Source organism: Arvicanthis niloticus, chromosome 6, assembly GCF_011762505.2.
Source record: "Arvicanthis niloticus isolate mArvNil1 chromosome 6, mArvNil1.pat.X, whole genome shotgun sequence".
Taxonomy (NCBI): domain Eukaryota; kingdom Metazoa; phylum Chordata; class Mammalia; order Rodentia; family Muridae; genus Arvicanthis; species Arvicanthis niloticus.
In genome coordinates, this window is record NC_047663.1 from 46,438,516 (window position 1) to 46,461,739 (window position 23,224).

General features: G+C 43.0%; 2 protein-coding genes across 5 annotated transcripts in view; one reads left to right on the top strand and one right to left on the bottom strand.

Annotated features, from left to right (window-relative positions):
- The window catches only part of Smyd4 (SET and MYND domain containing 4), a 57,672-nt gene extending 39,697 nt beyond the window's left edge, over positions 1–17,975 (bottom strand). For 2 of the 4 annotated variants that reach the window (XR_013111199.1, XM_076936307.1), the window contains exons 1-2: positions 17,629–17,941; positions 16,553–16,698 (exon numbers count right to left, since the gene is read on the bottom strand). Coding sequence is in view for 2 of the 4 variants with exons in the window: in XM_076936307.1 (XP_076792422.1) it covers positions 16,553–16,686 (134 nt within the window). In the remaining 2 variants the exon portion in view is untranslated. Of the gene's footprint in view, positions 1–16,552; positions 16,699–17,628 lie in introns of those variants that run through there. The other 2 variants (XM_034507439.2, XM_076936308.1) reach the window with 2 other exon arrangements.
- A 34-nt stretch (positions 17,976–18,009) lies between these two features.
- The window catches only part of Rpa1 (replication protein A1), a 47,287-nt gene continuing 42,072 nt past the window's right edge, over positions 18,010–23,224 (top strand). The window contains exon 1 of the mRNA XM_034506393.2: positions 18,010–18,156. Within this exon, the coding sequence (XP_034362284.1) occupies positions 18,124–18,156 (33 nt within the window). The 5' untranslated portion in view covers positions 18,010–18,123. The remainder of the gene's footprint in view (positions 18,157–23,224) is intronic.

Genomic DNA, 23,224 nt, shown 5'->3' on the forward strand with positions numbered 1-23,224 from the left:
CCCTAATCCAACAGATAATTTTTGAACAAGCCACTCAGGAGTGCCGAGCAGCCATTGCTCCACGTAAAAACAAGGGCTTACAAGATTGGCTTAGGGTCTGCCGAGAGCTCGGAGGGCCCCTTACTAATGCTGGGCTGGCGGCTGCTATTCTTCAATCACAGAGGCGTCCCCTGATGAGACCCGGTCCAAAGGTCTGCTATAATTGTGGCAAGCCCGGTCATTTTAAAAAGGATTGTACAAATTTGAATAGAAAGGTAGAAACTCCCACTCTTTGTGACAGATGCGGCAAGGGATATCATAAAGCTAGTGCATGCCGTTCAGTAAGAGATATTAGGGGCAGACTCCTCCCCCCGCTGGATAATCAGTCAGACGAGATGCCAAAAAACGGGACATCGGGCCCCCGGTCCCAGGGCCCTCAAAGATATGGGAACCGACTAGTCAGAACCCAGGAAGCCAACAGAAAGAGAAATCAGGAAATAACCCAGGAAGACCCACAAGGGTGGATTTGCGAGCCGCCTCCAACTTCTTACTAATGCCACAAATGAATATTCAGCCAATTCCGGTGGAGCCTATAACACCCTTGCTTCCCGGAATCATGGGCCTTATCCTCGGCCGAGGATCACTCACCCTGCAAGGTTTAATAGTGTACCCCGGGGTAGTGGATGGCCAGCATTCTCCTGAAATACAAGTCTTATGTTCTAGCCCTAGAGGAGTTTTTTCTATTACAAAGGGAGATCGAATAGCCCAGTTGCTATTCCTCCCTGAGGTGGGAAGGGTCAATAGAATGGGAACAGAACAGATGGGCTCCTCAGGTAGTGATCTAGCTTACTTAATGATTCCCTTGAATGAAAGGCCTAAACTGTGTTTAAAAGTAAAAGGAAAAGATTTTGAGGGTATTCTAGATACTGGGGCTGATAAGAGTATCATCTCCTCACACTGGTGGCCCAAAGCATGGCCCACCATTGAGTCATCACATTCGTTACAAGGCCTAGGATATCAGTCTTGCCCCACCATCAGCTCCACAACCTTGACCTGGGAATCCCCCGAAGGACAGCAGGGAAAATTTATACCTTATATTCTTCCTCTTCCCGTTAACCTCTGGGGAAGAGATGTCTTGCAGGGTATGGGTCTCACCCTGTCAAATGAACCTATTCTTAAAAAACCATATTCGGACCAGGCAAGAGACATGATGATTAAGATGGGCTACAGGGAAGGAAAAGGACTGGGAAAGTTGGAACAGGGCAGGGTGGAGCCTATATCCCCTAGTAGAAAACAAGATAGAAAAGGGTTGGGTTTTTCCTAGGGGCCGTTGGGGTAGTACAGCCTATACCGTGGAAAACAGAGGACCCGGTGTGGGTTCCCCAATGGCCTTTATCCTCTGAAAAACTAGAAGCTGTAACAAAATTGGTAAAGGAACAATTAGAGCTCGATCATATTGAGTCTTCTACCTCACCTTGGAATACTCCCATCTTCGTGATTAAAAAGAAGTCGGGAAAATGGAGATTACTCCATGACCTCAGAGCTATTAATGAACAGATGAAATTGTTGGGCCCAGTCCAGAGGGGCCTTCCTGTGCTCTCTGCTCTCCCTTGTGGCTGGAAGCTCCTCATTATAGATATTAAAGATTGCTTTTTCTCCATACCCTTGTGCCCTAAAGATAGGCCTAGATTTGCTTTTACTATTCCTTCCATTAATCATATGGAACCAGACAAGAGGTATCAATGGAAAGTCTTACCCCAGGGCATGGCCAATAGCCCCACCATGTGTCAAATTTTTGTTCAAACAGCCTTGGGACCGCTAAGACAACGATTTCCCACCTTACTTGTCATCCATTATATGGATGACATACTTTTGTCACATAAAGAGTTAAAAATATTACAAGAAGCCTACCCCTGTTTGATACAAACTTTGGCACAATGGGGGTTACAAATAGCAGTGGAGAAGGTTCAGATCTCTGAGGTGGGCACCTTCTTGGGGACTGTTATTTCTCCTACCAATGTAATTCCCCAAAAATTGGAAATCTGTAGAGACCATCTGCACACCCTCAATGATTTTCAGAAATTATTGGGAGATATAAATTGGCTCAGACCTTTTTTGAAAATTTCTTCAGCTGAGTTGAAACCTTTATTTGATGTTTTAGAAGGAGACCCCCATATCTCCTCTCCTAGGGCCCTTACTCCTGCCGCAAGTCAGGCCTTAAAGAAGGTAGAGGATGCCTTGCAAAGAGCTCAGCTGCAGCGCATTGATGAATCACAACCTTTTATCCTGTGTGTTATGAAAACCATTCGGCTGCCAACTGCCGTGTTGTGGCAGAAAGGGCCCTTATTATGGGTTCATCCGAACGCCTCTCCTGCCAAAATTATAGACTGGTATCCCAATGCAATTGCCCAGCTTGCGCTTCGAGGAATAAAGGCAGCCATTACTCATTTTGGACGAGAGCCTAACTCTCTCATTACACCTTATACTGCTGCGCAAGTACAAGTTCTGGTGGCCACCTCTAATGATTGGGCAATCTTGGTTACCTCCTTTTCAGGACAGATTGATAATCATTATCCTAAACATCCTGTTTTACAATTTGCATTGAATCAGGCTATAGTATTTCCACAAATTACAGCTAGGCAACCTCTTAAGGATGGGATTGTTGTATATACAGATGGGTCAAAGACTGGTCTGGGTGCTTATGTAGTAAATAATAAAGTGGTATCAAAACAGTTCAGTGAAACATCACCTCAACTTGTAGAATGTTTGGTGGTACTGGAGGTCCTTAAAACCTTTCCAGGGCCTCTTAACATTGTGTCAGATTCCTTTTACGTGGTTAACGCAGTTAACCTTCTTGAAGTAGCTGGAATCATAAAGCCCTCTAGCAGAGTTCATGGCATCTTTCAACAAATACAGCTTGCTTTGTTGAATAGAAGATCTCCTATGTATATTACTCATATCAGAGCCCATTCAGGACTCCCTGGCCCTATGACTTTGGGAAATGAGCTAGCAGATAAAGCTACCAAGCTCGTGGCTGTTGCGTTATCATCTCAAACAGAAGCAGCAAGGGAGTTCCACAAACATTTTCATGTGACGGCGGAGACCTTGCGTCGCCGTTACTCACTTACCAGAAAAGAAGCCAGGGAGATTGTTATTCAATGCCAAAATTGCTGTGAATTCTTGCCTGCTCCTCATGTGGGAATAAACCCACGTGGCATAAGGCCTTTACAGGTCTGGCAGATGGATGTTACTCATGTCCCTTCCTTTGGAAGGCTTCAATACTTACATGTCTCTATTGATACATGTTCTGGTATCATTGTTGCCACACCTCTAACAGGTGAAAAGGCCTCACATGTGATCCAACATTGTCTGGAAGCATGGAGTGCCTGGGGGAAACCCAAACTCCTCAAAACAGACAATGGACCAGCTTATACCTCTCAAAAATTTCAACAGTTCTGTCACCAAATGGCAGTAACTCACTTGACTGGACTTCCATACAACCCTCAAGGACAAGGCATCGTAGAACGTGCCCATCGCACACTTAAATCATATTTAATAAAACAGAAAGGGGGAGTTGAGGAGGCTCTCCCCCCAGTACCAAGAGTAGCTGTTTCCATGGCACTCTTTACCCTTAATTTTTTGAATCTTGATGCTCAAGGCCACACTGCGGCTGAGCGTCATTGTATAGAGCCTGACAGGCCAAAAGAAATGGTAAAATGGAAAGATGTGCTAACAGGAAAATGGAAAGGCCCGGATCCTATTTTGATAAGATCCAGGGGAGCTGTTTGTGTCTTCCCACAGGAGGACGAGAATCCCTTCTGGGTACCAGAGAGACTGACCCGCAAGATCTTTGAACATGAAAAACCGATGCTGCCAAAGTCTACAGTTGATCATCATGATGAAGATGTTGATAAGCCTGAGGATGGTAACAGGGACACCATGGTGGGGGATTATGACAACCTTCCCAATTCCCATGCCGGTGACCAATAAGTCTTTGGGCTTGGCCTATATCCCTTATGATGATCAGATTCAGAGCGTGCCCACCAATAACAGCTATCGCTTGTTAGGAAGTTTATGTTTTATATTTTACTTTCTCCCCAGATATTAGCACATATTATAATGATACCTTTATGGGATTTAATTTCACATACATGAATCCGAGAAAGGCAGATGTGAATCCGTTTGACCAATGGCTCCTTTGTGGGGTAAACGGAAGTTGCACCGATCTGTCACCCCTTGTTATGCTAGGGAAGGGGGCCACCGCTAAGGGACAATTGTCATTTGACTGGACGGGTACCCTTGGTGGTTCCCTTGGTAAAAGAAAATCGGGGGGTAGCTTTAGTTGGCAATCTGCTAACACCAAGTATACTGAGTTTAAGAGCATCACATTTGGACCTACTCCGGTCTGTGTATGGCCACCTTTTGTTTGGATAGTGAGCAATGATAGTTTTATCTGGAATGAGACCTTGACATGCGCACCTAATACCTGCTTTTTTGTTCTCTGCTGGAATGCTACAATGTTCCCTTTTGCCATGGTTACCCGCTTGCAGAGATTTGTTCTTGTGCCAGTAGAGGCACCCAACACTTTAGCCCATTTTAGAATTAGGAGAGATTTTGGAATTTCTGCCATTATAGTGGGCATTATTGCAGGGGCCGCTGTAATAGGATCGGTTACAGCCTCTGCCCTTGTATTATCCTCCTCGGTGCAGGCGGCAGATTCTATAAACCAACTGTCTGCATCAGTCACTCCAGCATTGGATGTACAAGCCTCTGCCAATTCACAAATCATGGGGGGATTGATGCTAGTGAATCAGAGGATTGACCTGGTTCAAGAGCAAATTGATATTTTATGGCAGTTGGCTCAATTGGGATGCGAACAGAAGATGCCTGGGTTATGTATAACATCCATACCTTATGATAATTATACCCGCACCACTAATTTGTCAAAAGTTTTTTCTCAGTTTTTATTGCAGAATTGGACCCTAGAATTCGAAGAAATGCTTCATAAATTGCGCTTTGCCATAATTGAGGTGAATTTGACCCGCCTTGATTTATTCTTGACCGAGGGATTGTCGTCATGGATCCATTCAGCCATCTCCTTCTTCAAAGAGTGGGTGGGGGTTGGCCTGTTCAGAGCTGCACTCTGCTGTGGGGGTGTGTTACTCCTCTGGTTGGTTTGCAAGCTTAAGGCACAAACGAAAAGAGACAAGGTGGTTGTCACCCAGGCACTCACGGCACTAGAACAAGGTGCCTCCCCCGATATTTGGCTCTCTATGCTTAGGCAATAGATCGCTGGCCACTCAGCTCTTGCACCCCAAGAGGCTGCCCTCACTGCACTGGGTAGAGTGAGTGTGCTTCAGCAGCCCAGGAGAGTTGCATGGCTAAGCACTGCAGCAGAATGGCCCTGCGGTGTTAAATGGGCCTATTCTGGGGAGATATGTCATCTTGCATGAAGGTTGAGTGCCTAAAATAACCTTCCCCCAGGAAAAATGGCACAGAGAGAGTTGTAGGCTATATCAGCCCTTGCACATCGCTGGGCGTTGCCCATTGCACGCGATAGGGTGATCTTGCCTTACTCTAATTTGCTTACTGGGGATTTGACCTCTATCTCTGCTCTCAGCATTGGGTGGTCTATTGCTTGATGATTAAAAGAAAAGGGGGAGATGTGAGGAGCCGCCCTCACATTCACCGTTGCAAGATGGCGCTGACATCCGTTCGACCAACTGACAAATGGTTTGCGCGTGTGCTAGTGCACTGCCTCACCTGTGACACAATACCGGCCAACGGGCTACAGCCAACCATTGGGTGCCACGTCCTAGGCGGGGAGCAGTTTCCTATATAAGGGCTGGGATTTTGCCCCCTCGGGGTCCTCTTCATCTGTAAGCTTATGCTCTCCCTCTCAAGACGCATAAAAGCTTTACTGCAGAAGGATCCTGTGTGTGCCGCGTCGTTCCTGCTGGCGGGAGGTTGCGCGGGCCATATATGCAATAGAGCACTCATACATTAAAGAAATAAAGTGTCAAATAAACAAAAACAAACAAACAAAACCCCAACCAACCAACTAAGAGACTAGAAAGATTGATCAACAATTAAGAACAGTTGTTGCTCTTGCAGAGGACCTGGGTTCAGTTCCTAGTACTCACAATTATCTGTAAGTCCAGTTCCAGGGGATCTAAAGCCCTTTTCTGACATCGGTGGGCACCAGACACACATGTGATACACAGACATACATAAAATAATTCTAAGAAAATACACTCAAAAAACCACAACCCACCCCAAATAACAGATATGCTCATGTGAACGTGTGTGCGCACGCGCGCGCACACACACACACACACACACACATACACACAAAATTCACCAGGGCTTAAGTTCCTATATAATATGGTGTAGTATTTGCATATAACATGCACATCCTTGTTTATACTTTACAACATATCTATACAACATATGTGAAGGGTGTATGTGGGGTTGGGAGTGATGGTGCTGGAGACTAGGCCCAGGCTTTTACATATGCTAGGTAAGATCTCTACCATTGTCCCCATATGTTACATACAATACCTAAGATAACATAAACATCTTATACATACTTGTTATGTTGTATGGTTCAGTGCCTAATGACAAAAGAGCCTATACACGTCCAGTACAGATGCATCCTAAGGCTACCTACACATATCACAAATGCTATAACAAATGAGAATAAGGGGCTAGAGAGATGCCTCAGTGGCTAAGAGCACTGGATGCTCTTTCAGAGCATCTGGGTTCAATTCCCAACCCCCATGTTGTAGCTCACAGTTATCTATAACTCCAGTCCTGGGGTATCTGTCAATTTTTCCCAGCTTTCATGGACACCTGACAAGCACATGGTATATAACAACACATGCAGATAAAATATTCAGACACAAAAAATTAAAAAACAAAATCGGATGCAGAGAATAATGCTCAGACACAGAGTGCTGGATAGAGGATGTGTGTCAAGCAGGAAGTTATAACGGTGTGCCTACACATGACAAATACATGGAATCAGTACAGTGTGACGCAATTCAAGTTTGGATTTTGAGGAGTTGCTGGGATTCTTTTCCCTGCTTAATATTTTTCATCAAAGGTCCCATGGATTTAGGTATGCAGAACCTGTGGATATGGATGGCTGACTGTACAATGAAAGATACCACAAAATTTTAAAGTATTTTTAAAAACCAGAAAAGTTAGTAGCATACATACTGCAGTGTATCAAATATTCAAACAGCCAGGCCTATAGATAGATATAAGATGACCCACTAACAAAACGGACAAAGGACACAAATCAAACTCACAGAGGAAATGCAAATGAGCTGTAATGGCAGAAAAGGAATACCATTTCCCTTGTGATCAGAAAGCTGTTTATTAAACACCAGCTTGTTTTGCCTTTGTTCTTTTCACATTTAGTGGTTCTGGGGACTGAACCTAAGGAAGGACTGCTGCTTTGGAATGTTGGAAACATCTCTCACACATTGTTCATGGAAAGCTGACAAAGGCTTTCTGAATACATATGGCAGTATCTATTCATTTTAAGATGCCCATAACCATGGGTGGAACAAATCTCTGTCTAAGAGTCTATCTGAATTTCTTAATTATGTGCTCAAAAACACACATAAAGATTGTTTACTGAAGCATTGTTTGCAATAGTGAAACAAAACCAAACAACAACAAAAGTACTTAATAGCTCATTAGTAGGAAAAAGAACAACTAAACCGGGACACGATTATACTATTCTAGTTCTATCACATGGCTATTAAGAAGATTAAGGTGTGATGTTGAAAAGCCCCCTTAGAACAACACACACAATGTAACTAAATAGAGAATAAAAAAATATGTAATGTATTTATGTACAAACACATGCAAACACACAAAAGGACTAGAAAGCTCTTTGACTAAATACCTTTGAAAAGAATGAGCAGTGTTTCAGATTACAAATGATAAGTTCCCCTAAACTCCTAAGTTGAAGGCTCAATGCAGAAAGTGACTGGATCAGGAATGCTCTGATTTAATCAACAGATTAATCAACTGAAAGATTAATAATCTGAAGGCAACAATTCCAAGGGATAGAAACAAGGTGTACTGGCTGGTTTTATGTGTCAACTTGACACAAGCTGGAGTTATCACAGAGAAAGGAGCCTCTCTTGAGGAGATGCCTCCATGAGATTAAGCCGTAAGACATTTTCTCAATTAGTGATCAAGGGTGAGAGAGCCCATTGTGGGTGGTGCCATCCCTGGGCTGGTAGTCTTGGGTTCTATAAGAAAGCAAGCTGAGCAAGCCAGGGGAAGCAAGTCAGTAAGTAACATCTCTCTATGGCCTCTGCATCAGCTCCTGCTTCCTGACCTGCTTGAGTTCCAATCCCGACTTCTTTTGGGTGATGAACAGCAATGTGGAAGTGTAAGCTGAATAAACCCTTTCCCCCCAACTTGCTTCTTGGTCATGTTTGTGCAGGAACAGAAACCCGGACTAAGACACAAGGTGAGGCCTAACTGGAGAAGTTTGACACCAGAGGCATGTCCTTGAAGAGTCTACCTCATCCTTGATCCTTCCATTTCTCTGCTTCCTGGCTGTAAAAGTATTTATTTGACTGATGTAATTGTCATCTTGGAGGTTTACTGCCTCCATTGGCTAACTTAGGCCTAGTCCTGAAAGCTTCTAGTGTCCATACAATCTAAGTCTAGAATGTTTCCACCTCTGGGACTTGCTGCTGAGAAGATCAATCACTCTTTCTTGTTCTTTCTGAACTCCAGCTGGCTGATTCAACTTAGCTGTTCTGGCTCAAATTCCTCTCCCAGCTGATTTTATTCATAATCTGTAGTTTTTCTTGGCCTCTGAATGCTCTGCTTGGCCTCAAACTAACTCTAGCAATCTTTGCTAAACTCCTGTCTCCTTCCCATTCTCTTGCTTGCTTACCTGTGTCTAGTTTGTTCTTGCTTCCATCCTTCTCTGTAAAATTCTCCTGGTAAACCTGCCTCCTTCTCCCTCTCCATGACGCTCTACTCTCCCTCCCAACTCTACTGCTTTGTTCTCCATGAACACTACTGTATTCCTGTACTGTACTCTCTCCTTGTACTGTTTGTCTCTCCCTTAAGTAGCTTCCCTTTCCTCTCTTTTCTCTTGAGTTGGACATATCCTATTCCGTCAAATCTTTCTCTGATTCTTCCCTTTGTCTGCCACTCAATTAGACATCAATTTCAAACCTGGTGCTTCCTTCTACAAACCAACTTTACCTTCATTGTTTCAAATTAAAGATGAGTACTCAGGGTGTGTCTCTTTCCCAGCCAGTGAGATTAAAGGTGTGTGCTAGAAACAGCCTCCCCCCCATAAATAACAGTCTTGGGGTTCACAGTATGATCAAATATCCTGAAACACCTGGCTGCCATGTGGTAAACAGAATGCAGACAGTTAAGGATGTGCTCAAGAGGTTTCAGATGAGAGTTGTCTTAGAGTCATTCCTGCGACACTGTGACAAAGGACTTGACTACATTTTGCCTCGAGACTGTGGAAGGCTGAGCTTAAAAGTGATGGATTAATACACTGGAGTGAATTTTAAGGCAGCCAAGGCTATGGCTTGAATGTTACTGGCTGCATTTAACTGGATTTATATTAAGAATTGGGAACAAAAAAGCAGAGTAGAAAGGACAGTTTGGGGCAGAAAGAGGGTTCTTCATATACAACTTAGTTTTTATAGTTAGCATTTGTGTTGCTGTGATCAAAATACCCAATGGAAACAACTTCAGAGGAAAAATTTATCCTGCCTCATGGGTTCAAGGGGTTTCCCTCAGCAACTTCAGGGAAGACAAGATGGAACAGCTTACCCTGCTGGCAAGAGGGTGTGGGAGAGGACAGGTATTCATTGTGTGGTAGACAGGAAACAGAGAGCTGCCTATAGCCTTACAGACCTACCACCACTGATATACTTCTGTCAACCAGGCCCTACATCTTAAAGGATCTACAGTTTATTAAAAGAACACTACCAACTAGGAACCAAGTATCAAATCACCAGTTTGTAGGGGATAAAAACACAAGGAACACATCTCAATAGGAGTGCGTTCCAAAATGTGGACAAGAGAAGCACAGTTGCTATAAGATTAATGCTGGCCAGGAGTGTTGCACACCTTTAATTCCAGCACTTGTAAGAGAGAAGCAGGTTGATCTCTGTGAGTTCAAGACAAGCCTGATCTACATAGTTCTAGAACAGCCAGAGCTACATTGTGAGAGCCTGTCTCAAAACAAACAAAACCAAAACATTAAACAAACACTCTGTAGACCAGGCTGGCCTCGAACTCAGAAATCCCCCTGCCTCTGCCTCCCAAGTGCTGGGATTAAAGGCGTGCGCCACCACCACCCGGCTCCAACATTAAACAAACAAACAAGCAAACATTTCTAAGGCTTTGGGTTCAATCCCTATGACCCCAAACCACCAATAGCTCTCCTCAGTCCAAACCAAACTACAAAATTGGGGCTAGTGAGATGGCTCAACTTATGAAAGTGCTTCTCAAAAGATTGACATCTGTAGTTTGATCCCTGGGGACACACACAGAGGGAGGAGAGGACCAATTCCTACAAGATACCCTCTGACCTTCTCACATATGCCTCCCACAAATAAAAAAATATGTATGATAAAAAAAGAAAGAAATCTACAGCTACACATAGTCATGCATGTCTATAATCCAGCACTCCAGAGGCTGAGGCAGGATGATTATCAGTTTGAGACCACATAGCAATCACTAGGCCAGACAGGGCTACATAGTGTGAACCTGCCTTAAAAAACAAAAATCAATTAAACAGCAACAGTAACGACCACCACAACAAAAACCCAAAAGAGTACTTTGTAGAAAGGACAATGCCAAACATGTTTCTTTAAGGACAGTTCTGGAATCAGCAATATCCATCCAAGTGCTCAGGGATGTATAAACATTTGGAAAACTTTCCCTGGAGGAATGAGCACCAGGGTGCATTGCTCTCAGAGCTGCCCAGCGAGTTGTTTATCCTGGATTTATTTCAGCCTTCCCAACTGCTCAGGCATTCAGAGGCCACTTTTGTAGTAGCCAGTGTCTAAGAAGGCTAAACTACTGCTCAGCATGGCTGTGGAACTTGGCGTTATCCCTATGTGGCTGCTTTTGTAGTTATGCAGAATACAAGAGTTATAGCACCATGAAAGCTTCCACCAAGATCCCGATCCAGTCACTTCTCAAAGGTTGTGCTACACAGAAAGACCCTATCTTAAAAAAAACAAAAACAAAAACGAAACACCATAAACTTCAGTATAGCTGGTTCTTTACTGGTCCTTGGAGGTGGTCATCCTGAGCTTTATTTGAGAGCCTAGAAAGAACTCTTCTTTCTTTAGGTCTCCAGGTTTTTAGTCTTAGGAGGTTCTGAACTTGGATCTGTGGCTGTCATATCACAGACATTAACATCTGGCAAATGTCTCGTTAGAGAGATCATTTGTGTTTGCTGCAATGTCCCTTCTGGCCTTGGGATTTTGTTCCTCAGCAATGCAGGACTGTAGACTTGTTCTGCCTTTTTAGTTGACTTTTCACTCCTGAGAACTGGGGAAAATTGATTTTGTACTCTGGCTTTGAATCTGCCCATCTGGCAATCAGTCACACCAGACCTAAACGACTGCCAAGAGTTCTGCTCACTTCTGTTTCCTTCAGGGTAGTCACTTTGCTAGGTTCATCCTCATCCCTTGGTCTGCAGTTTATCCCCAGAAAGAAAATGGCTAATGACTGCTAAGAAGCAGTTTTTCCCTTCAGAAATTTTAGTCCATCTAGACCTTGCTGCTATCTGATGTCTTAAAAATGTGTTTGTTATGGTAGAAATTTTTAGTTTTTTTAGTTGCCTTAGGAGTATTGCCTGCTGTGACCTATCATAGCCTACCAGGAAGCAGAAGTCCCATTTGCCAAATGTGAAGAAATCTGGCATCAATACCTACTGCAAAAATTGTACAAAAAAAAAAAAAAAATGAAAATAGATTTAATACAGAATGCAAGGAAAAGAAAACACTCAGCCAGTTTCTGGGTTGTAACTGGACAGATGTTGGTACAGTTCAGGAAGAGTTTCTACAAGATGATCTGATGTAGGGTGAGGGGTGGGAATATCATGAGTTAGTTTACTCTTTCTCTCTCCTTTCTCTCTCTTTCTTTCTTTCTTTCTTTCTTTCTTTCTTTCTTTCTTTCTTCTTATGAAGACAAAGTCTCATGTAGTCTGTGGTCTCAAACTCAGCATGGTAAATTACCTTGAACTTCTGATCCTTCTGCATGCTGGCACTGTAAGCATGTGCTACCAGGCCTGGCTCACACATTTGGTTTTTCAATACAGAATAGCTCTGTGATAATTAACTTCATCAACAACTTGACATAACCAAGAATCATCTGAAAAGAGTCTCAATGAAGTGACTGCCTACATCAGGGTGGGCTAAGGGCATGCTGATAAGGGATTATCCTGATGGTCAATTGATATGGAAAGACCAAGCCCACTGTGAGCATCACCATTCCCTGAACAGAGGTCTTAGGAAGTATAAGAGGAGAAAGCCTGCTAAGAGCAAGCAGGCAAGCAAGCCAGGATCCATGTGTTTATTCTCTGTCTGTTCTTGACTGTAGATGTGATGTTGCCTTGGCTTCCTGAGAAACATGAACCATATCCTGGAATTGCAAGGCAAATAAACCTTTTCCTCTTCCAAGTTGCTTTATGCTATTTTATCACAGCAATAGACGTGAAACTTAGAATAGGCCCATAATTTCCAGCTTTGGAATTGTACCTAAGGGTGTTGTAATTCACTAGGATAGGGACTACTGGAAGGCAATCTGATTTTGATGGTAAAATCATGTGTTTGTTTCTAGATATGCTAAATTTATAAATTTGAGACTCAGAAAAGAGGTCAGGCCTTGAAATCCGTTTTAGAGACATTCCAGAGAAAGCTGATGTCATTGGTCTGAATGCAAGTACCTCAGCTGAGAATATAAAGTGCACAGGGAAGAAAGCCCAGGCTCCAGCCTCTATTACACAACCAGACAAACCCTCCTTTTTAATTAACTATTCCTGCCAATGTACCAAGTAGTCAATGATTACTGTTTATTTATTACATGTTTCTGTTAGTAAGCTGGAATAACTTACCTAGCCAAAAGTCTGCCTATTAGCCATACTTTCATCAGTTCTCAACCATTTTTGGAATTCTGTAAAGGGAATCCACAGATCCTGTAGACCGCTTTAGACATTTTTCAGCTTTTTTCAAGTTGCAGGTCATGATTCAGTGGGTCATGAAATTAATTTAGTGGGTTCTGATTAGCATTGCAAAATGAGGCAAGCAGAAGGCACACTGTCATAGCACAGCACATGCAGTAAGCACTCACACACTTACTCGGTGGCTTAGTCAGTTTTATGGCTCTAAATGCCACAGAGACCCCCCAGGTTTGTATCTCTATCCTAGGCCTCTCTCTTAAATTCCAAACATATTTAGACATTACCACTGGGACACATGCAACTCAAACACGGAGTGTGGTTCCTTTCCCTATCTTCGGTTCCTAGATTTGGCAATGTCACCCTCCTCCCTTTTCCCTGGGGTCAGTTTTTACTTCTCATACTCCACAACACAACACCTCTCATCTAAAGAGCTGCCATTATATCTACCTCAAAGTCCAAATGCTTCTTCCTCCCCTAACTACACTCATGCCGGCCTAAGTCCATCTTCGTCTTCTTCTTCTTCTTCTTTTTTTTTTTTTTTTTTTTTTTGGTTTTTTGAGACAGGGTTTCTCTGTGTAGCTCTGGCTGTCCTAGAACTCACTCTGTAGACCAGGCTGGCCTCGAACTCAGAAATCCGCCTGCCTCTGCCTCCCAAGTGCTGGGATTAAAGGCGTGCACCACCACTGTCCGGCCCTAAGTCCATCTTCTTATTGGGGTTACTGCATTGGCCTTATAGGCTTCTCTGCTTCTACCCTGGCTCCTTCCGCTGTCTATCCTTGACACAGCAGACAGGAGGTTCTTTAAAACAAGGCTCAGGACCACATGACTGTTCAGAGCTGGCAGGAAGACTGATGACCTGCGTTTAATCCCTAGAACCCACATGGTAGAAGAACCAACTCCCCAAAATTGTCCTCTGACCACCATGTGTAAACGGCCCATGTGCATGCATACACATGGTATACACACACAGAAGTAAAAAGAAATTTAAATTGAAAATCTTAAAAAGGGGGCTGGAGAGATGGCTCAGAGGTTAAGAACACTGTCTGTTCTTCCAGAAGTCCTGAGTTCAATTCCCAGCAACCACATGGTGGCTCACAACCATCTGTAATGAGATCTGGTACCCTCTTCTGGCCTGCAGGCATACATGTAGGCAGAATGTTGTATATGTAATAAATAAAACAAATTAAAAAAAAAAAAGAAAAGAAAATCTTAAAAAGAAAAATCAGCGCTCAGCAAACTTTCAAACTTTCCATGTAGAAGGCTATAGTACTTAGGCTTTACAAAGCCAAGAAGTAAATATTAATTATAGTTACTTGTATAACAAATAGATTTCCAAAACCTTTTGACGAAACTAAAAAACATAATAGAGTATAATTTTTGCAATGTACATCTACTAATGACAACAGTGGGATTTGTTGCTTTTTAAAATTATTATTATTATTTTATTATTAGTGTTTGTGTTGTTTGTTCGTATTCCACAGCATGTGTGTGGAGGTCAGAATACAACTCTGTGGAATTGGATTTCTGCTTCCGTGTTTGTGTGGGTCCTAGAGATTGAACTCAAGTCATCAAGTTTGCACTGTAGGTGGTCAGGCTTGCATAGTAGGTGGTCAGGTTTATATCTTAGGAAGGCAAGCATTTTTCTTCTTGAGCCAGTTCACTGGCCTTTTTTATTTAAAAAAAGAAAAAAAAAAGTCTTTTTTGTTTAATTAGGGTTCATGGCCAGTGCTCTTTATCTTAAAATCAACTGCAAATGTTTATCTGGTAAAAGCCATTCTTAGCCTTGGTCCTAAGAGACAATTGGATGGCTTTATCCTGCAGGCTTAGTTTGCTCATGGCTCTTTGAAAATATAATCAGCTCACATCACACTCAAGCCTCTGCCAACTAGTTTTCTATTGTTGTTCAACAAACTATCGAAGCTGAGCAGCTCCAAACAACAGCCATTTATTATCCTCACAGTCCTGAGGGCCAGAAGCCTAAGCAGATGCGTCTGCCTCTCTTGCTATTGCCTGAACCTGCTCAGTGCACCCACGTTCACATCCTTTCCTGGTGATCCTTGTTTTGGTTTGGTTTTTTTTGTTTTTTGTTTTTTGAGACAGGGTTTCTCTGTGTAGCCCTGGCTGTCCTGGAACTAACTCTGTAGACCAGGCTGGATCCTTGTTCTTTGCCTGGTTATGTTCCAATTTTTAGTATATGTGCTGCCAAAACAATTGTTTGTTTATTTTTTTGAGACAGTGTCTCAATATATTGCCCTTGCTGCTTGCTGGCCTGGAATTCTCTACATAGACCAGCCTGGCTCTGAACTCAGAGACCTCTACCTACCTCTGCCTTCAGATTGCAGGGATTAATATTCTTGATTGCCACAGAGCAATACTATTTATTGAACATGTGATCATGGGGTGCTTAGTACTTTTGCACCTAAGGCTCAGGGAACATGGAGGAAGAGGGAGTGGACAGATTCTAAGAGCCAGAGGAACAGAAAGTCTGTGAGACTGCACCTCCTAGAAATGTCTGGAAACGTCAGGGAGGCTATTATCTCTGAAGTCTCAACAGCAAGGCTACCTACACAAAGCCTGAAGGTCTTGCTTATATAAGTTAATCTGAAAAGGGGGGGGAGGGGGGAAATAGTCTTCCCCAGGGAACACTTCTCTACCCCTTAACCCCCACCCATCAAGTTGGTTATCCAAAACAAAGTGGTCAGGCCTGAAGCCATATACACACACGTAACATTATATGGATGGGCAGATTGTATTTAGGGATACACACACACACACACACACACACACACACACCTTTAAAAAAGAGGCCATGAATTTGAGAGAGAGCAAAGTGGGAAGGGGTACATGGGGAGGTTGGAGGGAGGAAAGGGGAAAATGATATAATTATATTTTAATTTCAGATAACTAAAAAATTTAAAAAAAAATTTGCTGAATAAATATAACTTCTACATATGTATACATTTACTAGGTTGTGACACAAAATGTCTATCTTACAGTGAATGTAGTCCATAGAATTTGAAAATTTCTGGAGCTCAATTACATGATTTCTAGGGTTCTTTCTCACCTTTAGTACTTAATAAGTTTCTATGAACAGCTACACAATCTGTGTCATATCCTTTGAGTGATAGCAAGGGACTGCAGCAAGATACTAAATTACTGAAGTATCGCATATGTCAAAAGAGGAAAATAGTTATGCCTACCCATTCCATAATCACAGACTAGGACGAAATGTGAAAACAAACAATGACTGCTAAATGCCCCATAATATAAAAATATAAAGCTACTCTTTCCTTCAAAAAGAGATATTCAGACTAAATGACAAGACAAAACGTTTTCCAGATCAAAATTTCCCTAAGGTTTCCATCCACTTACTGAAGAAGGGAAGAGGAATGAAGAAAGATGTCACTCAAAGTCTCTGCTGTAGAAATTGTGACCTGCACAGACTTCGGGAGTAAAGCCCACTTGTCAAGTAGGTAGGATTTCCATTCATCTACAGGTAGATCCATGCTACCTTGGCTCTGTAAAGTTAGAACATAAGGATTCAGCTTTCTACAAATGTACAGTTCTAGAAAAATCGATATTTCACCCTACCAAGTGAGAAGCAACAAAAATCAACTCTTCTGGTGCTTATCTATAGTTGTTGATACGATGAAGAAGAATTAATCTGTGGTACCAATTCATCAAACATTCTGTCACCCAGAAATATTCTTTGGAAGACTGTTGAAACTATGGTAGATCGTGGTTGTACAAATAGGGATCAAATACCAGTAGATGGGTACTATTCCAGTTCTAGCCTCCGGTTTACCCTAGTTGCCTAAAGCCTTCCAGACTTCTTTTCACTCACCCCAGCAACTATGAAGTTAAATATTTGCATTTCTTAGACTGTTCAGTTTTCTGTTTCCATATCCAGGCCTTTCTTTCAGTTGCCTCTCTCCCTTATTATTATTATTAAATAGCTAAGACTGGGTCTTCTTATGTAACACTGGCTGGTTTCGAACTAAAGAGATCTGCCTGCTTTTACCTCGAGTACCACCACGCCAGGCTCCCAAATCTTTATTTCTCAGGGTCTCATTTAGTCCAGGCTGACTTCGAACTCAACGGGGTTGGTAAGTTTGACCTTGAACTTTTGCTACCTCCACATCCCAAAGGCTGGGATTACAGACGAGAGCCAGCAAGCCAGGCTCTCTAGTACTTTTGCACAGGCCATTTGGGCTTTTAGGAACATCACTACCCTCACTGGAATCCACCTGACAAATTCCCACACATATTTAACTCAGTTCAAACCGCATCTCCTCTCGAAAGCCTCACTGATTTTTTTTTTCCCCAACTCTGGAGCTCCACATGTGTGGCCCATATCGCGTCTACCAACCATGAGGCTGGGCTCCTTGCTGCCACAGCTCTCAGGTGGAACTACGATCTTCTGAGGGCGGAGACTGAGTCTGATTTACCTTGTTTATCCCCCAGTGCCAAGCTCTGGGCCTGGCACGGGCGCCGGGCACGCACTGCGTGAATGAAGGACCCAGGTCACTGCTTTGACTATATTTAGCAGCAGTTACCAGGGAAGAGCTCCGATTGTCCCCTGGGTTGCCATTTTGTGTATCCGCTAAACGACTGAGCGGGTAAAGTTCCGACAGCTGGCCGAGGACCAACTCAGCGGCACCGCGCAGACATGGGCATACTGCGAACCAGAGCCCCGCCCTTAGGTCCCGCCATCCCGCCACTAGGCCTCGAACCCCGCCACGGAAGGGTCACGTGCTCCGCCCGTCGCGCGGGAGCCAATGCGGTGGCTGTTAGCGTCTAGGCCCGCCCCTCGCACCGCGCGCACGTTGTGGGCGGAGCTGCACGCACAGTGGCTCTAGCCAATCGCAGAGCAGCCCGCGGGACACCCGGCAGAGAAGCTCGGGCGGTGCGGAAGCGCGAGCGCGGGAGTTAGCTGTGCAGCCATGGTGGGACACCTGAGCGAGGGGGCCATCGCGGTAAGGAGACGACCCGAAGCGGGGCCGATGGCCCTAGCAGCGCGGGCTTGGAGCGGTGCAAAGAGGTTAGGGGGAGGGAGCCGCTGTTCTCCCGGAGAACGTCAGGGAGGAAATTGCGCATCCGCTGGGATGCGGCCCCGGGTCTTTTTAAGACCATCACCCTTCGAAGGAGGCATCCTGGTCCTCGCAGAAGAGTTCACATCTTTTTTTCTACCTAAGAAAACAAGACAAATAAACATGCCGCTGTCTGCCTTCTGCGGCCTCTTTTTCCTCCCTTTCTCCATCACCCCAAACTTTTCTGGACTTGTTTGTTTTCGGCTGTTTGACTTCTTTACCTCCTGGTAACTCTTTACTGCTACTAGACATTTCTCTGGTCACGAGAGAAAACTCTGGCCAAAGTCACCAGTGGCCTCCCAGTAGCCAAATCGGAAGACATTTTAAAGTTTTCAGCTGACCTAATTGTTTGGGCATGTTGGCCATTGCTTCTTTCTGTTAACACTCCTCTCTGTCCAGTGTCCTGTGATTCACGTTGACTACTCTTTCCTTGTCTTACTGGCAAGCCCCTCTGAATTTTTGTTGACCCAACAGTCCCTCACCTGCGTGTCACTGTCTCATTAATTTCTTCCTGCTGAGCTGCATTCGATCTGCCCTCTATCCTCAAAGTCATTTTCAATTGAACATGTATCAAAGCAAATCCTTTATGCCCCTAAGTCTGGATTTTTAAGAGAATGTGTGTGTGTGTGTGTAGTGTATATACTTGATTACATATGCATGCCATGGTGGCGATGTTGCATGTATGTGGAATGCCAAAGGACAACTTTGGGAAGTTGATTCTATTCCCGATTTTCTGTGTATTCTGTGGATTGAACTCAAGTAGCTGGTCTTACACAGCAGGCACCCTTACCCTCAGAGCATCATTGTGCCTGACTCTGGATGCCTAGTCCATCACCAATTCACCAATTGAAGTGTTTAACTCCACACTTTCCATCCACACTGAAACAGTCTTTTGTTGCCTGAACTAGTCAGTTCCAGTCAGCACACTCTCTTCCCACAGTCTCCTTGCCAGGCTTTGGTTTTTTGGGTTTTTTTTGTTTTGTTTTTAATATATTCTTGCCCTAGAGGCCATTGATAGTTGTTTCAATTTCCTTTGCTACCACAATATTCCTGTTCAGCTTAGTTGTTACTGAGTTGGTCGGCAAAGTAACTAGCCTGAATCCAAGTATTTTGAGACTCCAAGGCCTTTTTTGTTCACTTACAATATGTATGGCTTTGGACAACATTCCAAACGCTTTCCCTTGTCTGTAAAATGAGGCTGAAGCTGAGCAAGGGGCTAGTTGGGAAACTGAGTTTCTAAATCTAGTGGTTAGCTTCTGCTGGTGCGGCTAGTGATCATCACAGATGGAAATGTTTATTTGGTAAGTATTAGCTACTTTGTATTTCCTACAGGAGATGGTAGAGACTGAACTAGCTGCTGTTTTCCGGCCCCCTTTAGGGTGATGTACATAGTATCAGGCAAGTTTTAGGTGCCTAAATAATGTTTGCTAGTTGTATGAATGAGTAAAACTGTGGAAAGCAGGGGACAAATGTAGAAGGGAGAAAAGAACCAGCTTAGAAGAAAAAAAGGGAAAACAGTTGTCAGCATCAAAGGGATATTTGAATACATTAGGGCTATAGAAATGCCACCTGGGATGTGATGCCTGAGTTGTCCTGTCAATACAGGTGCCACCTTGTACCCTTAAGGCAATTACAAATAATTCTTTACTTTTATAAAGAATGTTTATGCCGGGCGGTGGTGGCGCAGGCCTTTAATCCCAGCACTTGGGAGGCAGAGGCAGGCGGATTTCTGAGTTGGACAGCCAGGGCTACACAGAGAAACCCTGTCTCGAAAAACCAAAAAAAAAAAAAAAGAATGTTTATAGGGTTATCTGAGTAATTTGCTGAGTTTTCTTTAAATATAAATATTTTAGAAAGAAAGCTATTTCCAACATTGGGTGAAGTATTAGGCTTTGTTCGTAGATAAAAGTTGTGGGGTTTTGTTTCTTTCTTTCTTTACATGCTTTGTTCATAAGTAAAATGGGGCCTTCTGTTTTGTTTTTCTTTGTTTGTTTTAAAAACTCTCCTGGCTGTCCTGGAACTTGCTATGTAGACCAGGCTGGCCTTGAACCCAAGAGATCCATCTGCCTTTGCCTTCCATGTGCTGGAACTAAAGATGTTCCACCATCTGGGATCCACAATGTTTTTTTGTTTTTTGTTTTTTTTGTTTTTGTTTTTTTTTTTAAATATGTGTTGATGGTGATGGAGCATAGAGACCCTGGTTACCTGATGATTAGCTAACAGAAGTGTCAGCACAAAAGCTTCAGGCCCCAGTGGTTATGCAAACAGTGGAAAATGGAGGTATCAGGGGCCAAAGTTTTAAAATGTAATTGTTGTGATGAAGTACAGGCTCTATTTACTGCTGTTCCCAGGGGTTTGAGGTAAAACCCAGGACCTCAGATGTGTATGGTAGGCAAGGACTCTACTGCTAAACTATACCTCTGACCATCCCATCGTGTATATCTTTACATAGTCCAGCTAAAGAAAGAGTCAAGGAAATTAATATTTTTGATGTTCCAATGTCAGTTCTTATTTTTTAAAAACATCAGATTTTACAGTCAAATACGTTAAAGTGCAAAGATGGGTAAGGAGCCCATGACAGACAGGGTTTCTCTGTGTAGCTTCTGCTGTCCTGGAACTTGCTATGTAGACCAGGCTAGCCTTGAACAGAGATTCACCTTCCTCTGCCTCCCAAGTGCTAGAGTAAGAGGAAGCACCACCACGCAGCTCCTAGTATACATTAAAAAATTGATTTACTTACGTATTTTATGTATATGGATGTTTTGTCCTGAAAGGGGCATCAGATTGTCTTTTTATAAACAACTGTGAGCCACCATTTGAGTGCTGGGAATTGAACTCAGGTTCTCTGGGAAAAGCAGCCAATGCTTTTAATCCTTCAGCCATCTCTCCAGCCCAAATCTAAAGTACTTTAAAAAAAAAAGTTGGCTTATTTTTTTACTATTTTATGTAGATTGGTGCTCTGCCTGCATATCTGTCTATGTGAGGATATCAGATCCTTTAGAATTGGAATTAGAGACAGTTGTGAATTGCCATGTAGGTACCTGAAATTGAACTCCCGTCCTTTGGAAGGGCAGCTAGTGTTCTTAATGGCTGAGCCGTCTCTCCAGCCCCTAAAGTACTTTTAAATGTACATGTTATGATATGTTGCTTTTCTTTGCTTATTTATGATGCTGTTTAAATTAAAAACAAGCCATAACCTGCATACAATTTTAAAGATAAATAGAACTTTAATGAAATGATTGACTTTATGATGAAATGAATCGACTTTCGTTTCACCTTGCCTAGTGTTTTAAAATGGGTTGGGTCTTGCCATGTATTGAGTATGTGGCCTTTACCTCACTATGTAGCCCAGGCTAGCTTCCACCTCTGTTAGTCCTCCTAGCTCTTCCCTTGAGTGGTGGGATTACAGGTGTAAGCTCTCACACCCAGGCCAGAAACAACTTTCCAAAGAAAAAGTTGTCCATGGAGGCCTGCAAGATGGCTCAGTACCATCTTACCATCCTACCACCAAGAGTCTGATCCTCAGGACCTACACAGTGGAAAGAGGAGACTGAGTCCTGCAAGTTGTCCTCTGACCTACACACACACACACACACACACACGATGAATAAAGATTAAAAAAAACAACAGAAAACAATCATCCAGCTGGCTTCCGGGGAACAGTTCCATAAACCAAGAACTCTTAAGGCAGAATTTGAAACTTGAGACTATGTAGTAGGATCCTGTCTCAAAAAGGAAACGGATGAAATCCAAGGCTGTAGCTCAGTTTGTAGAGTATTGCCTTGTTTGCATAAAGCCCTGGGCTTCATCCCCTGCACTGCACAAAAGGAATTTGATGGTTGGTCCATGTCAGTGATCTCAGCACTTGAGAGGTGGGAGTAGGAGGATTGGTACTCATCTACAGAGAGAGTTTGTCGGGTTTGCTTTGGTTGTTGGGTTTTGTTTTGTTTTGTTTTGTTTTGTTTTGTTTTTCTATGCTACACAGATTGGCTTTGAACTTCTGGCCTCAGTCATTTCCTGTTTCTGCCTGCCAAGTAGCTGGGACTACAGGCTTTATATATAAATATATATTTGGCTATTATAAATGAAGATGCTTTGAACATTTATATACAGATCTTTATGCGTATAAATATTTAAACATATTACGTATACATTATTCATAATATACACATAAATTATGTAATATGTATTAAATTTCTTGTACATGCAAAGTAATCCAGATATTTACAGATAAATATCTGAGAGTGCAATTGCTAGGTCATATGGTAACTGAATGCTTAATTTGGTAAGAAATCGCCAGCTTTTCCAAAGTGTATATGAGAAGTCTAGTTGCCAGTGCTTTGTGTTCTTCTCTGGGTTTTCCTATGCTGGTGGGTGTGTGAGTGTGAGGCTATGCTGGCTTGCCAGGCTTTTATTTGTATTTTCTTGATTAGGAATGACACTGAACATCCTGTGTCTTTACTGTCCATTTGTATATCTTGTGAAGAGTGCACATCTTTTGATCCCTTGAATTTGGGTTAATTCTGGAATGTGACTGTCATTCCACTGCTGGAGCAGCAGAGGGGTCAGGAGCTCGAGGCTGGCATAAGCTGCAGAGCAAGAACAGGTGCTGAAGAACAAAAACTTGTGTTGTGTGTTGTAGCGTTAATGAACTGGAAGAATTTTCTTGTCTTCTGTTAAATATAAATACCTCAACTGTTTTCTCATAAATTGTGTTGCCTTTTCATTTAAGTTTTTAAGGTTCAGGCACAGAGACTCTGTGCCAGACAAGAGCTTAACCATATATGAGTGTGGGTTTCTGTGTGCCACTCAACTTGGGCAGAGGTCAGAGGGCTACTTGGAGGAATTGCTTCTCTCTTACCAAGTGGGACCTAGGGTTCAAATTCAGGTCCTCTGTCTTGGCAACAAGCACCTTTACCCCCTAAGCCATCTCATTGGCTTCATCTTTTAATTA